Raw genomic sequence first — 16,474 nt, forward strand, 5'->3', positions numbered from 1 at the left:
CAGTGGGAAGTCTGTGGGAAGGAAAAAGTGTGGCAGAAAACGCTGCACAACGAGAAGAGGTGACCGGACCCTGAGGAAGATTGTGGAGAAGGACCGATTCCAGACTATGGGGGGCCTGCGGAAGCAGTGGACTGAGTCTAGGGTAGAAACATCCAGAGCCGCCATGTACAGGCGTGTGCAGGAAATGGACTACAGGTGCCGCATTCCCCAGGTCAGGCCACTTCTGAACCAGAAACAGCGGCAGAAGCGCCTGACCTGGGCTACAGAGAAGCAGCACTGGACTGTTGCTCAGTGGTCCAAAGTACTTTTTTCGGATGAAAGCAAATTTTGCATGTCATTCGGAAATCAAGGTGCCAGAGTCTGGAGGAAGACTGGGCAGAGGGAAATGCCAAAATGCCTGAAGTCCAGTGTCAAGTACCCACAGTCAGTGATGGTCTGGGGTGCCATGTCAGCTGCTGGTGTTGGTCCACTGTGTTTTATCATGGGCAGGGTCAACGCAGCTAGCTATCAGGAGATTTTGGAGCACTTCATATTTCCATCTGCTGAAAAGCTTTATGGAGATAAAGATTTCAATTTTCAGCACGACCTGGCACCTGCTCACAGTGACAAAACCACTGGTAAATGGTTTACAGACCATGGTAGTACTGTGCTCAATTGGCCTGCCAGCTCTCCTGACCTGAACCCCAGAGAGAATCTGTGTGATATTGTGAAGAGAGAGTTGAGAGACGCAAGTCCCAACACTCTGGATGAGCTTAAGGCCGCTATCGAAGCATCCTGGGCCTCCATAACACCTCAGCAGTGCCACAGGCTGATTGCCTCCATGCCACGCCGCATTGAAGCAGTCATTTCTGCAAAAGGATTCCCAACAAAGTATTGAGTACATAACTGAACATATTTGAAGGTTGACTTTCTTTGTATTAAAAACACGTTTCTTTTATTGGTCGGATGAAATATGCTAATTTTTTAAATGGGAATTTTGGGTTTTCATGAGCTGTATGCCAAAATCATCAATATTAGAAACAATAAAAGGCTTGAACTACTTCAGTTGTGTGTAATGAATCTAATACATAAGTCTAATGTTTATCAGTACATTACAGAAAATAATGAACTTTATCACAATATGCTAATTTTTTTTGAAGGACCTGTATAAACAGGTCGCACTGTTGAGAGCCTTTCTGTGTTTAAGTTTCTGAACATCATGTATACAGGTCTAAAGGTTGGCCCAGTCCCAATAATCACACTGCCATACTTGCGCCCAAGTTTTTTCCCCTTTTTTAAGGTTACAACACTAGATCACTACCTTTGTGTATATACACATGTACCTTTATTATTTTTCTTCAAATTATCCTGGTGCTGCTGTAACAAGTGATTTTCACTACTGTGGGATCAATAAAGTATTCTATTCAATTGCACATTCTCATTCAGTGGTGCGAGTCTGTAGGGTGTCCCGAGTCTCAAGTGTGGACCTTGGCCCCACCTAGGGCTTGGCGATATGGCCCATCAATATCACAGTATATTGAGTTCACCTCGGTAACGATAAATGGAGGATAACTACATGTATGCAAAAAAAGCTTTAGTAAAAGTTGTTGTTTTACTCGACATGTTTCAGCTAGTATCTCTAGCCATCAAAAGATCACCGGTGTTGGTGGCATCACTTCCTTTTATCCTACACCCATCTAGATGTTGAAATGCTTTGAATTGAAAAGCCTGACACACCCACCTTGGCTCGTGATGGGAATGGCGGTTTTTGCTTCCAGGAAACAGCTTTTGCTAGCTGAAACATTCTAACAGCTAGCATAAGCAACTGAGACAAGATGTCCAAATATGCTGTCCTCTGTTGGCTGGCACAGCAATGTCTCTCGCTTGTTTGTGTGTGTCTGGTGAGTTTTACTCATAGTATTACTGAATACATCATAATGGTTAACCTTTTGCAAAATTATATTTTTCCAAGACATTTAATTGTGGTAGCATTTAATTTCTGCTTTTCTTCTGCAAACAGAATCAAGTGTTTTTTTAAGATTTATGACATGATATTAAATGTAAAAGCTTTTCCATCGGTGAAGGTGTGAATTTGAACCATTTGATTTAAAAAAAAATCAGGAGTGAGGTTTTCTTAAATAAAGACCCTGAAATATCAGCAGGAAAACTTTTGTCCATTAAAGAAAAATGTAAACAGTTTTTAATGTCTGAGGATGTGCAAAAACAATGAGTCATGTTAAATTTACAGTAATAAAAACTGCATAGTTTTTAAACATTCATGTGAATGTGGTAAACAGGCCTAAACATCTACAGATTAAAAATCATTTAAAATCTAAAATCTGAGAAATTTTACTTTGCACTTCTTAATGTCTACTTCACACAATATTAACAGCATTATCAGATAATATTTTGAGGATGTAATCAGTGACTTATAAATTAAGTGTGTTTGTGCAGTTCAAAAACTATCGTCAACAAAGATGGACTCACTGAATCAACAGTTTTTATTGGAAAAAAACCTAATTCAACCATGCATTCACAAAACTAGTGCAAAAAAGTAAAATATGTACAAAAATTATTTTAAATACATATCAAGTTAAAAATATTTAAAGCATTTTCTTGCATGTGGCACAGCACAATAAATATTCTGTGTCGCAGAAGATATCTCATGCTAGTAGTTAAGAACAAATTTAAAAACAAAAGCCAAAAAACTGCACCTCACAAGAAGTCCAAACCAGCTGCTATTCCATTCTGATGCAACTTTTTACTCCTGATGAGTCCGTTTACAGGTTTCAGTCATCCTGGCATCTGAAAACTCCTGGCAACACGACACACCTGGGGACGCAAACATGGCAACACACCATGGATTTCCTCTGAGGCAGTTTGCTGCAGCGAACAGTTTATGTTTCTGTGCAGTCTGATGGCGTTTAAAATCACTGAGGTGTTGAAGTTTCATTGGCCAAGGCAAAGCTGTTCTGGAGGACCATGAGGGAGCTGCGAAGCTGTAAAGGAAACACATAAAAGCTTCTTAAAAAATTAGCAGCTAACACGCTCATTAAAAACGGGCTTAAAAATAAAAAATAGAAAGTTCCCTCTAGGCATTTAAAAATTAAGCTGTAACATGCACGATGAGTTTGTGTTTTACACTTTACAATTCCCATCAAATTTTTGGGATATTTATAATTTAGTGACAAATTATGCTAAAAACTTATGTTTTTAGCATTTTAGCTCATTTTGCTGACAAAGTAGTCACGTAGTCTGAAATGTTTAACATAGTAACTTTTTTAAATAGAGGGGAGCCGATTTGGCTCACTATTTGGCAAAAAAAAAGTATTGCCTCTAATGCTTAACATTTTTTAAGTGTTTACATATTAATTCATAACATATCTGTAAACTATTAAACATAGATTTAATGTTTTGTCCAAAGAAAATGATTTTTAAATATCCTCTCAAAGCGTACTTTCTTGGAAAAACATCCAGTCATTGCGCTGGTCCCCATTCTAAATGATTGGATCATGACCCATCCATCATAATGCTACCATCTCTCACCTCTGTGCATGAACCATGCATTCTCAGCTAGCTAGCCAGAGCAGTGAACAGAATGGTTTGTAATGGTTTTTGTTTACAAATTTTATTTACAGAGTTGCTTTACATGTTCTGTTTAGAGTCTAGTTCTGTTCATGTTAGGAAAAGTTTAAGTGATCAACTGGTTGCCTGTGATTGCAGCCTGTCCCCTGTTGGCTGGCACAGCAATGTCTCTAGCTTGTTTGTGTGTGTCTGGTGAGTTTTTACCTCTTCGTGGGGTTTTCCCAGATCGGTGGTGGCGTTTAGCTGCTGTGATTTAGGAGTTAATAATACAAAGCTAAAAACCACCTCATTTTCACTATAAACACACCATACCATCTTAGCCAGCATATTAATTTGTTATACAGTTACATAGTGGGTGACGTTAGGAATTACGGCAGAAAAAGTGCCAAAAACGTACAAAAGCGTAATGTTTTTACGGTTGACAGTGTCCGATGTAACACCGTAACCATAAGAATCTGCGATTCTAGGGGCGAAACCTGAAGAACGGGCGTTAGCTTGTAGCTTGCTTGCTGAACAACTTAAAACATCCCACCTGTTCTAAAAGATGAATGGAGTCCTTCAGGACAGTTTTTAACAGATGCAGGTCCTCGTTGGTACCGTACCCTGGTCCTCGTTTGGGACCGTATTCAGGTGCCAATCTGTTGGAGTAAAAAAAGGAATACAGCTACTGTGACAGCAGCGCAGACAATAGAGAAAATGTAAGACGATAGCTGACTCATGAGACCTCTTGCATAACTGTGTTCAGTGAGATACAGGAAAAGGCAGTTTCTTCACTGAGTCATTAGTGCAAGAACTCTTTGTATGTGGGCTGCTTGTACACCAGACAAAAGGAAAAGTGGACAGAGAAACCCTCGTGTTTCCTCCACCCACAACGAAGACAGAACGCAGAAACCTACAAAACAAACGACTGACCTGGCCTCAAGTCTGTCCTTCAGTCGATGCTTTGTGGTCAGGTACATGCGGTGAGCCACATCCTCCATGGCCCACAGCTTAAAGAACAGGCCCAGATTCAGCACGATCAGAGTCAACAAGCTAAAAGAGGCACAAAGTGGAGTTCAAAGAACAAGCAGCAAAACCATGCAAGTCGGTATAGTGAACTTACATCACACTCATGACCGCCACTATTGTTGTTGTGTTCAGTCGGTACGAGCCCGTCATTTCCATGGGACCTGCAGTAAAGTAGGAAGATTTCGTTGTTTTTGAAAAACATTTTAAAACCGATGAGAACTTGGGATTAGAGTTGATGCAAAGAACATGTTTGCTCTGTTTGAGAGGAAACACTGCAATAGTTTAAGTTTCTTTACCCCAACTAACTGGGTCAAAACCATAAACATCAATCACAAACATAGAACTCCTGAAACCATGCAGAGTTTTAAAGTTCACGTTTGGCTTAACATCTAATTTTCTGACAACTGCATGCCATTCCACTGACTGGAGCACTGATCCTCACATTTGAATTACATCTGTGACACATGCAGACTTCAGTGTATTTTATTGAAACAACAATTAAAGCCGTCAGTACCCATGTTTTCATCTCTGGGTTCAAGATCTTGTCTAAACTGCTTGTTGGGCTTCATGTGGTCCTGCAGAGTCCGGCTGTAAGTTCTCCTCCTCCTCCGGAGCCCACCCATCTTTCCCGACTCTCCACCTGCTTGGTTCATCTCTGCCTCTTCCTCCAGCAGCTCCGCTTCTGTACCATCATGGGACCAAAAATAAATGGAAATTAAAAACAACCTAATGGTTTTTGATTCCCTACCGTGTTTTTGCCGAAACGTGTGTGTAAGCAGTTACAATCAAGACACCATGAGCAACAGTTAGCGACAAAACAACCACATTTCCAGAGTAAAGAGATATCTATTATAGCATTAGCTCCTATGGGGATCCCAAGTCAACCATGCCTGTCACGCGCACGTAAAAATTCGTAATTACTATGACTACAAATCAGATGTTGGCACGTCACCACATGATCTCCACTGCCCTAGCATAGATTTATGGTGGAACTTTTCTCTGGTCCTACCAAAGAAACTGGACCCAGTGCCTCCCCGCTTGACACTCACAGCAATAAGGGGTTGGATTGGGGGGTTAAACCACCAAATAGTTCCCAAGCACTGCCACTGCTGCAGCTCACCGCTCCTTATGGGGATGGGTCAAATGCACTGATGTAATTTCACCAGTTTGATGATGACTAATGGGACTTTAACTGAAAGAAGAATTCCAAGTTCGCTGAACTTGCAGCCATTTTTCCCTCTGCTTTTCTCCGCGTCTGGTTCGACGATGTCACTTTGGTGATGCGCATTTTGTCCTGGACGCATTTTCATACAAAACCTATAATGATTTTTGCACCCGTTCGGAAAAAAAAAACGTTGCTGAAATCAGAACGTGTTTTTAAAATTCACAAACATCTCGTCTCTTCTTCCGCCTAGCCGGGTTGCGGGGGCAGCATCCCAACTGGGGAGTTGCAGACCGTCCTGTCCCTGGCCACCTCCACCAGCTCCTCCTATAGGACCCCAAGGTGTTCCTGGGCCAGTTTGGAGATGTACTTTTTCCAACGTGTCCTGGGTCGACCAGAGGGCCTCCTGCCGGAAGGACATGCCTGAAACACCACCCTGTGGAGGCGTCCATGAGGCATCCTAACAAAATGCCCAAACCACCTCAACTGACTCCTCTCGATATGGAGGAGCAGCGGCTCTACTCCGAGTCTCTCCCGAATGTCCGAGCTCCTCACCCTATCCCCAAGGCTGAGCCCAGCCACCCGGCGGATAATACTTATTTCAGCCGCTTGTATCAGCGATCTTCTTTCGGTCATTACCCAAAGCTCATGACCATAGGTGAGGACTGGGCGGTAGATGGACTGGTAAATCGAGAGCCTTGCTTTCCGGCTCCGCTCCAACTTCACCACAACAGACCGGTTCAGCATCCGCATCACTGCAGACACTGCCCCAATCTGCCTGTCGATCTCCTGCTTGTCTGATTCAAACATGTGTGAAATCCATGGCACATAACAGGATTTAGAAAATAGCTTTTATAAATAATTCGACCAAAAGACCACTTTCAGAATTTATTCTCCTTAGAACACCTTCCTTTCATTTTTCATTACTGAATGAAGAAAAGACTTATAGCACCTACAACCCATTATTCTCATGCCTTGCATCAAAACCTGTTCTTCTACTTTGCTCTTTGGAGCCATAAACACATTTTGTCTCTTGTCAAAGTCCCTTTAACATTGAGCCCCTGTTCAGCACACACACTGCTGCCTAATAAACCCAACAATTATCACTTGACAAGAAGAAAATAATCCATGTTTTCAATTCAACCATCAGTGGTTATAATGTTATGGCTGATAAGTAAACAAGCTGATGGTTTCAAGCGCTTTTGTTCGATGCGCATTCAAAGCGCCTGATAAGCGTGACAAAAGACAGGCTGGCTACATTGCCTTTAATATTTATTGTACTGCCTGCCACCGCAGCAGTAATATGATTCTCTGCTGTAGAGCTCGATGCCTGTTGGAGGAAACTGTTCAGATCAGATTAAAGATCAAATTAATCACAAGCAGAGGACAAAACACAAAGAGGACATGCTCTCGTCTCTCTCTGTGGTGTGCAGATAAGATGTTGTTGCTCACCCAGTTGTCTGAAATTATCCTCGATGGCGCTATAGGAGTTTTTTGTGATGAAGGACTTGACCAGGCCCCAAGTTGGCTTTCTGTACTTCACATCAGTGTACACCCTAAACACAACAGAGTGAGTTTTATTTCAATTCAGCTTGTTTTAAATGACCAGATAGATTCTTAAACAGTGCAAGCACCTAAGTCGACACTTCCGCTTGGAAAGGCTTTCGATGTAGTACCGGGTTATCGTGTAGAAGTAGTCATGGTAGGGAACGTCGTGAGTGAACACCTCCGAATCCAGGAGGTAATACCGACCATCTCTGGATTCTTTGTACAAAGTCTGATGGGGAATTAAAGTTCAAATAAGCAGCAAGAAATGATTCAAACAAAAACATGTTCACACAGCTGCTCGTTCACACTGGCTCCACTCATACCTGGGTCTCTGTGACAGCAGAGAACTTCCCGATCAGTGGGTTATTGATGGCTATGGTGTAGTTCAGAGTCCGCTTCATGTTCCCAGAGCTGTCCTTTTGCCAGGCGTTAAAGCTGACGTCTTAAAAACACAAAAAGATGTCCAAGTCAGAAAACATCAAGTTAAGTTAGTTTTAGGGAGGTGAGAAGTGGAACAGAAGGCCTTACTTGTTATCTTACGGATACTCATGAACCTGCGAGTGAAGCTGGAGTCTGTGAAGAGCAGATCAAACATCTTGTTTGCACTGAGGTTGAAAACCCTGTTGAGGTTTTGGCGACCCGGTGCCTCGGATTGGCTGATTCGCTCCTCCACTGAAAGAAGAAAATATTAGACATCATTGTACGCTCAAATGGCCACCTTTGCAGCGTCCTACCTTCTTCCGTGCTTTCTGAGCCGCTGTGCTCAGAAACATCATTCTCATTGGCGTTGAGGTCCAGAGAGTTTGAAGAACGCTTGGAGATCCGGTCTGGGGTGAGCCAGTCCAACGATAGAACAGGACTGCGCTGTTGGGATGGGGTGTTGCGAGCCTCATCCTGTAGGAGACAAGAGTTAGATCAAAAATGAACAAATCCCCTGGAGATGAATGTAATTTTTGTTACCGTGTTAGTCTTTGGTGGGTTGATAAGGGAGGGGAAGTCCTCCCCTTGAGGTGTGGAGCTCTCTAATGGACTATGGTCCACCCCTGGAAGGCGAAGAGAGTGGGGGCGCTCCAGTCTGCTGGAACCATCTTCACTACCAGCTTTCAACTGAAAACTACAGATGGACAACCAGAGGGAAAACCAGGAAATAAACAAATTATTTAAAATCCAGGAGGGTCTAGCTATCCTTACTGCCTTGTGGATCTCCACTGCCTCTAATCACTCCAAACATGAAAAAAAAAATCCATCTACCCATTTTCTGACTGTTCAGTTTTAGGAATTATGTGCCTAAAGGAAGCGGTTTCTAAAAGTCCCCGTTTGTGATGTCTCAACTGGGGAAATTAGCATAGTACCACCTCTCACAGGCGAGAAAGCTGCTGAAGGAGTAGCAGCTCTACTCCAAGCCCCTCCCAGGTATCAGAGCTGTTTTTTAAACAAATACTCTTATCCCCAAAATTTTCTTTTAATACCATTATTATTGTTTTTATCACCTTCTTCCGGCACTTGCAGAGTACAGACGCTTCTGCTTTTGCTCCCTTATCTTTTTTCCCCAAGGCTCTTTGTCCTGTCTGCCCACAGAGCGCTTCTCTGCTTTCTTCTGAAAAACCCTATTTTTTAGAATGGATTTAATTAATTGGTCATTCAACATGATTGACAAGATTTTTTCTACGATAAGAATGGAGGAGGGGGGTCCCACTTGCCCGCAAGGGACACACGCAGCGGTATATATGCTCGATTCCTGGAGGGAGTGGAAGATCGTATGCCTCTCTCAGTTGTCCATTGAGGATGTCGAAGATGTGTGGATATTTGGCCTGATGATCACTGGATTTCTTCTGATTGGAGTGGGAGGATATCTGGTTTTCTGGAAATTTGGGAAGACGGGAGTGATTGGAGTGCGACCCGCACCCACGGAATGCACCGTCCGTGTGGAGACCTCACAGACTGGGACGTTACTCGCGGTGAATCGTAAGCTGGTCAATGTTCGAGCTGCGATACCGGTATTAGTGCGCAAAATGGATGTCATCTCGGAGAGGGTCACCGGACGGTGTGGAGATGTTCAAAACCTGAATTGGCTTCACTGGAGGACTTGAATTATCAGTTACAGACTTCAAGGCAGAGAGGAAAATGATCTCTGCCTGACCCAAACAAAGTCTTGTTATCTGAATCTGACACCATGGCAGCCTTGTGAATGCCAACAACAAACCCCCATGAAGGGCAGATGCTGTGAACCCCCCACCCCCACCCCCACCCCACCTTCGGATTGGTGGACTTCAGCCTGAAGATGTCATCAACCTGCAGGTGTCAATGTGCTCTGTGCTCCTCCCAAGATCTCCCTCCCACCTGTGGCTACAGTGGCTGAGCGCCATAGGGCTGCTCTCGCTGGGGAAACAGCCCCACCCCTCCCCCCACAAGATGCTTTACAACGCAGTCATTCACCCACACACATCCACACGCTGGTGGGGATGAGCTACAATGTAGCCACAGCTGCCCTGGGGTGCACCAACAGAGGCCTGCCAAACACTGGTGCCTCCAGCCCCTCCGACCACCACCAGCTCCACTTCGTTTCCTGAAAGCACAGAGCCCTGAAACGGCTCATTGTGGAAGGTATTGAAAAACTAAACTACTGAGATCACCTATGTGAGGGATTTAGTGGAAAGAAATTCAACATGTTTTGCATTAATCATAAACCTATAAATTATGACTAAAGTCTTTAAACCAGACATAATTTTGGTACAATCCCAGTGAAGGGATGAGAGTGCGCCTACCTGGTCTGCATGTTGACTTCTGCTGAAACCTGTAAACTCTCCATCTCTTCATTGCTCAGACCCAGCTCAGACCCATAATGCTGTCTGACCATCTGCCACAACTCTTGGCGGCTCAGGGGCTGAAATGTGAGCAGAAGTGGAGGAGGGATGTGGAAATATCAGAGTTTTATTTGAAAAGTGGCGCGTTTGCTGATCTGCAGCAGGTAACCTGGCAATGTCATTCAGCAGGTATATTCAGCCTCATCTCCATGGGTGATAATCTACAAACACCGACAGTCGCAGGAGACTGCTTACATTTATTCAACCCCTGACAGTCGCAAGCAGTTCGAATTACGCAATATTATCTGCGAGTGGGCACGCGCTTAGAACGAAAACAGTGTTTTTGGAGCTGCAAGCAAATAAAATAAAAACAGGTTTTTTTTATTTTAGATTCATCAATTCCGACAGATCATTTTAAAATGGTTTTACGAGTTTCAGTTCAAATCGAAAGTTTCCTTACCTGCCAGAGGACAAGCCTCCGCAGCTGTGCGCTCTTTCACCGAAATGTAACCTGAACGCACCGCGCATTCAGGAAGTCCGTGTTCTCGTGCGTAAAGCCGCGCCGCCCAAACGTACGCAAAACAAATAAATAGAAGCAGAGTTTCCCGAGTGGAAAAACCACGATTCTGTGGCGGCTGGTTGATGTGGAGCAACCCCGCTGAGAGTGATCCAAGCGCAGCGTCAGAGCGCGTTCAGAGGGAGGACGTCTCCACGCAGCCACACCTGAAGGGGTTACTGAACTCAGGTGTTTACGCGGCTCGTCTCTCACCTGAGAAAACAGCTCGCGAGAAACAGCCCTCCAAATATAGAGGTCATGATGACATCATAAAAAAGGTTAAAGTCCTTCCTGGTTGGAGTTTCAGCATCAGTTTATCGTCAGATTAAATTTTAATCCAGTTTCACTTTGGTTTCTCACATATGTCCTCCTGCCTTAAACCAAATTTAACACCCTTAATGTACATTCTTAGATTAACTTCTCCGACTGGATTCACTGAATATATGAGTTTCAAACCAGACTTGGTCAAAAACGAAAATAAAAGGTTTAAATTAAATCTAAAAATTCCATTTAAAAACTTGCTTTCTTCATTTAGACACATAATTGTGTTTTGTTAATGTAGAAGCAGTGAAACACCCATAATGGTACTACTTCATGATTTATCCATTTTCACATGAAGCATTGAGACAAAAATCTAAAACATTTAAACAAAATAAGTTTCTTTTCTGCGACTTCTTTTTCCAAGATTCCTTCAGAGTGTAAAGCATACGCACACCCAAGCTTTGATATGAGACAGGTGTGGTTACCAGTGACCCAAATGAGCCACAGGCAGCAGCTTTAACATTTCCTTTGACACTTCTTTGGTACATTAAATATTTCTGATATTTAGCAATTTTCCTCCAGTGTAACATTTCTCACATTTTTATCATTTCCTTTACTTTTTGCTTCTTTTCTTTATAAATTGTTCTTGAACTTGTAAAGTCATCTGAGCTTTTCCTAATGCAGGCATGTTCAATCTGAGTGTCAAAGTGCAGCAATTCTTTACTGCTTTGCCTTGGTGAAGGCCTATTTTGGACAGTACAATCCTACAAAAAAATAAAAAAATAAAAATGGAAAAAAGTACAAATATAAATAATCCTCCATTATAAAGTCCAACAAGTGTGGCTCAAGGGGACTTTCAACTTGATTGGCTTTTGTCTTGAACTGTTGGAACACCCATTTCCTAATGCTTTTGTTAGAAAGTTGCTCCCTGAGCTTTTACCCCCACATTCACCATTGAGTACAAACTATAGGCTAGAGGTGAAAGTGCTGTTCTGCTGGGTTCATTTTCCACATATGGGTTAATTCCTCTAAACACGTTACCTCAAACTATTGAAGAGTAAACAATCTGTGTCCGTCTGACCCATGAGCAAACCTGCAGCAGCACATAACTGATAACCTTTGCTGAGTGCATGCAGTTGAGATGGTTTTATGTGAACTCTGAACCCGTTAGATAAAGGAGTTTTAAAGACCTGCTGGTGCACTGCATGGATTTCTGCACAGCCTGAATGTATTCTGCAGGGAAATGTTCATGATTCAAGTATAATGACCGATGCAAATTATTAGTGTTGACATTTTGGAGAGATATATTTAAATAAATAAAGCTCCTTAACTGGTTAAGCACGTGAACTTATCTTACCTTGTTTGATAAGGTGTTCTGCCACATGTAAAAAACAACCTTAAAGCTTTTCTCTCTGGCTGAGAAGGACGTGAAGAAGAACTGTAGGAGGTAAATATTGAAATAATTAAAAATATATATTAAAATAACTGAAATGATCAACTTTTAATCTCAGATACCTTCTCTGTATTCGTGCAGATCTGAATGGCGTTTGGGATGAATAGAGCCGTTTTCTCTCTGGACATTGTCGTGATGTCCTTTAGATTTAGTATGATCTACAAAAACATACAGAAACGTGAAGAATTATCTTGTATGGTCCAAGGCAAGGAGGCGTCTAAACATTTCAGCTTTACACTGGAACGCCCTCTGTAGCCCTCCACTGACCTGAAACTGCACAAGTTTTGTGGTTCAGGTAGGAACATATAGTGAAAGGTTGGTTTTAGGGCAATAGCTGTTTACTCTGCTAGCTATTATAAATGCCGGCAGTTAGCCTTTTCCGTTCACCAACCATCAATAAAATCACAAGTAGTATTTTTGGAAGTAAATGCAAGAGTAACTAAAACAAGGGTGAACACAAGCATGGCCTATACACTGGTGAAGGAGCTAAAGACGGGTATACACTGCAAATTTAGCTCCATCTTAAATTGTCGGACTCTCGAAAATCAAACCTTACTAGTCAGTTTGTCACACACATGGGCCATTCCCATCTGTACCGGGTCGGCCCGGGCCGGGTAGCGTAGGTTGTTTACATATCTGGGTGGCCTGGTATTTTTCCGGGCCAACCAAGGCTCATTCTCAGCCCTCTTCTCGAGGGGGTCTGCTTCAGGCCGACCAGGGCCAACACACCCACTGCTGACAGCAAATTCACACCTTCCATTAGAGCAAGCCTCTGATTGGTGGGTAGAATCAGCCCACATGGGCTTAAGACAAGGATGTGTGGAATCAACCGGGCCAGGCTGGGGCCCCTGGGACTACCCGGCCCGGGCCGACCCGGTACAGATGGGAATGGCCCATATGTGTGGTAGCAACATGTCAAACCTATATGCTAAAAATAGTTATTTTTACACAAGTCGGACATGATGCATGCATTGTGAGCGGTTCTGGTGAAATCTGGCTCCAGCGCCCCGTCAACAGTGCGACCCACATGAGGGATGAGCAAACTGCCAAACATGCTTGATATTCATGCATTCGTACGATTGTTCATCTCTGGTCCCCAGGACCCCTTCTGAATGTTTTCCATTTTCCTTTTCAAACACCAGTGTTTCCCTGCCACACAAATGAGTGATTACCAGGCATCTGCAGCACTTGATGCTAGGGAGGCAACGCAAAAATGTAAATCAGGCGTGCGAAAGCAGAGACGTGTAAAATATGCAGGACAAGGGGTCCTGTAGCCTGGCAAGCCTGACTAAATATATTATTGGCAAGGAAATAACTAGTTCACTAGGCCAGGGGTCCCGAGGACTGGAATTGAAAAACACTGAATCGGGAGCTGGTCGTGAGATGTTAAATCGCTTCTCGTTACCCCCTTTATACTACACAACACAAAACTGCACTGAACTCAAGATTTTTGCATGAGAGGAAAAAAAACACTCAAAATGAGCCAAAATGCAGCGAATGCCTGACTTAGAGGAGGCTTCGAAAGCAGACAGATGGTGACCTGGCTTTGTTGCTACTGGACTTGTAAGTAATGTTTTTATTTTCTTGCCCAACAGCGTGGATCTTTTTCATTCGCCATTTATTTTAGTATCAGTTAGCTGATGTCAAACGTAGCTTTTTTTTTTTAGCTCTAGCTGCAGCAGGGTTGTTTACGACAGTTGTAATTCCAGTTTCAACCAGTAGGAGGCAGAAGTGGAGAAACCGTGTTACTTTAAGTCTTCATAAACTACTAAAATATTTTTTTATTGAGAAAAAAAAAGCTAAACTTTTTCTGAGTTCTTTATTTGTAATCCTCAGAAATAGGCCTCACATTAGTAAACATCTAAATATTAAAAGTGTTCATCTACATTAGTCTGCTGGACTGGACCACTTCCAGGGCCGTGCAAAAAAATCACTCAGAGGGCCACAAATGGTTCCCACTTTTCAGCATGCTTGTTCCAAGAAAACCAGCTTGTATTTTGCATTCCCAAATTCTTAATTAGGCTGATCTTACATCACTCAAAAGTGCAAAACATGGGAGCACAAATAACTTTTCCATTCAGTGAAAAGTTCGTCAGAATACATCCTTGGTTCAATGCAGATTTCTAACGAAATCATGATAACACTGTTGCAAGAATTAATGCTGCAGCAGCTTCCTCCCCACAGTCTCATTACCTTTGTGCCACGAAACACATTACTGTAGAAACAGATCCAGTTCTCCGAAACGTAGAGGCGTCCCTGGAGAAGAATGTCCCGGTGGAGGGCACATGGATAGTCTGAGGAGAAAACATGTAGAGGGTAAAACAACTGCTCTTCATTCTAGAACGTGGGGGGGATATGAATAGAAAGTAATTTTAAGTTAGAACTTGTCAAATCAGGGGTTTTAGTGGTTTGATTTACTTGCAGGAGGAAAAATATTTCTCCCCAAATACAAAACAAAATACTTATGACTCACCCAATATGAGCATTTCTGGGATTTCTTTGAACAGCTTCTTAAACTCCTCCAACCTCAGTTTGTAGCTCTGCAGAGGAGGTTGAGGCACCGCAAGACACGTACCCTGATTATCAGAGCTCTGATGGAGAAAACCTGATTATTACTGATGCACAGGAAATAAATAAACATTTTCACCACGTTTCTCCCTTTTTTGAGCGGGAAATTAAGATATTTTAGGTGTGAATATGATTCAAAGTGAAAAACAGAAGTGGGTTTGAGAAGATGCATCTGAGACGTCCATGTTTGTAGTTTATCTGAACCACAAGAGGGCAGTGGAAGGTTTAAAAAGGGATTAGAAGAATGACGGGTGCAGTTTTCTTTTAGATTAGACTAAAGAGTTCGGTTTTATTCTTACATCTTCATCTGAGCTGAGTTTGAAGTCCATCAGGGATGCAGATTCATCTGTGATGTCATCACTCCCCACTCCGGACCGGTTTGATACCTGGTCCATGGGTTCTGCTGGGCTGCTGGGGAGCAAGCAGGAGGGAGTGGGAAGACCCACCTTAGTGTGGACATCCAGATTAACCTTTACCCCCCAAAGTCTCAACGTGTCACGTATGCATCTGCTGCACAAAACTCTAAACTTGCAATAATTTGGGGATAGCAGATTTTTAAAAGAACATCCTGGAACTTCTTTGTCTGGAAAGATAAGATTTTAAATTCCTGCTGAATGTTTTTATGGTTCATCTCAAATCCCTGATGAAGTGTTAAAATTGACACTAATCAAGTGTTTTAAATTGAAATAAACTTTCTCTAATCTTCCTCTCAGATTATCAGGATTTAAGCTCAGTTATTGTCCAAAAACCATTATATTCTTATTTATTCTTATGTATTTGAGCTCCACACTTCAACTTTAAGAAAACATGGACATAATAAAATATAAATCAACATTTTCTAACAAGCAGGAATCTTAAAGGTCAGAATCACTGCAGCTAAACTGGTTTGCCAGGAGTTTAGGTTGAGGTCAGTCACAAGGCTGACCAGAAAACCTTCCTTCACTTGTTTATATCATTCAAGATGGAAAAATAACACTTTATTTTGACCTATCCGTTAATTTTAACCATAAACTGCTTCCCAAAGAGAATAAACGAGCATCTAAACCTGCAGGTTTTTGTCCCAGCAGTTGAAGTCTCCAGATGCTGCTGGAGTTATCGGTCACTCACCTGACTCGGAGAGGACCCAGGGTTTCCGCCGTTGACCCAAATCAGCTTAAAAGAAAAGTGTCCGACAGCTCTGAAGCTCCTAAATGTGCTCCTCGGCTGCCTTGTTACAGCAGGTGCATCTCATCCTGCAGGGGAGCATACCTGCTGGGAGTTGTCACCGCTCTGACGACGCCCATCAGCCATTAGAAACCAGTTCAAGGCTCCAAAATTAACCCTGCGTCTTATTTCCACTAATCTCTAAAAGGACAGAGTTACATTCCAGGGTTTGTCATTTGTGAGGATGTCGTCGCTGACTTCTACCAGGCAATCTACGTTTCTATATCATTTAAAATGTGTTCACTTTAGCAAACCGAACACTTAACATTCATGCATTTATTAACTGAAAGCATTCAATTAAAAGAAAAACGGTCATTAAAGTAGTTTAAAGGCGCTTTACTCTATTT

The 16,474-nt window shown here is 42.6% G+C and overlaps 1 protein-coding gene across 2 annotated transcripts; it reads right to left on the minus strand.

The window, feature by feature from the left end:
• Positions 1 to 2,462: 2,462 nt before the first annotated feature.
• gramd1c (GRAM domain containing 1c) lies at positions 2,463 to 16,161 on the minus strand. 2 transcript variants are annotated; one of them, XM_015955187.3, is made up of 18 exons: positions 16,032 to 16,161; positions 15,224 to 15,335; positions 14,830 to 14,947; positions 14,550 to 14,650; positions 12,419 to 12,514; positions 12,261 to 12,341; positions 10,048 to 10,166; positions 8,243 to 8,396; positions 8,017 to 8,176; positions 7,811 to 7,954; positions 7,606 to 7,724; positions 7,369 to 7,511; positions 7,187 to 7,290; positions 5,087 to 5,254; positions 4,667 to 4,733; positions 4,477 to 4,596; positions 4,097 to 4,202; positions 2,463 to 2,978 (listed from the first exon to the last, which is right to left on the minus strand). In XM_015955187.3, exons 2-18 carry the CDS (start codon positions 15,317 to 15,319, stop codon positions 2,910 to 2,912), a joined length of 1,965 nt encoding a protein of 654 aa, XP_015810673.3. In that variant the 5' UTR covers positions 15,320 to 15,335; positions 16,032 to 16,161; the 3' UTR covers positions 2,463 to 2,909. The 2 variants fall into 2 exon arrangements, with proteins under 2 accessions (XP_015810673.3, XP_015810674.3); XM_015955188.3 differs by having other exon boundaries at positions 15,224 to 15,332; positions 16,032 to 16,153.
• Positions 16,162 to 16,474: the final 313 nt, after the last annotated feature.

The sequence above is a fragment of the Nothobranchius furzeri genome, chromosome 7 (genome assembly GCF_043380555.1).
Source record: "Nothobranchius furzeri strain GRZ-AD chromosome 7, NfurGRZ-RIMD1, whole genome shotgun sequence".
In the NCBI taxonomy this organism is placed as follows: domain Eukaryota; kingdom Metazoa; phylum Chordata; class Actinopteri; order Cyprinodontiformes; family Nothobranchiidae; genus Nothobranchius; species Nothobranchius furzeri.

Coding starts and splice junctions, on each gene's coding strand:
- gramd1c (XM_015955187.3), bottom strand. CDS start 15,319: ATGGACCAGGTATCAAACCGGTCCGGAGTGGGGAGTGATGACATCACA. Junction 7,955..8,016: donor CTCAGAAAGCACGGAAGAAG/GTAGGACGCTGC, acceptor TTCTTCTTTCAG/TGGAGGAGCGAATCAGCCAA. Junction 5,255..7,186: donor GGATAATTTCAGACAACTGG/GTGAGCAACAAC, acceptor ATGATGGTACAG/AAGCGGAGCTGCTGGAGGAA.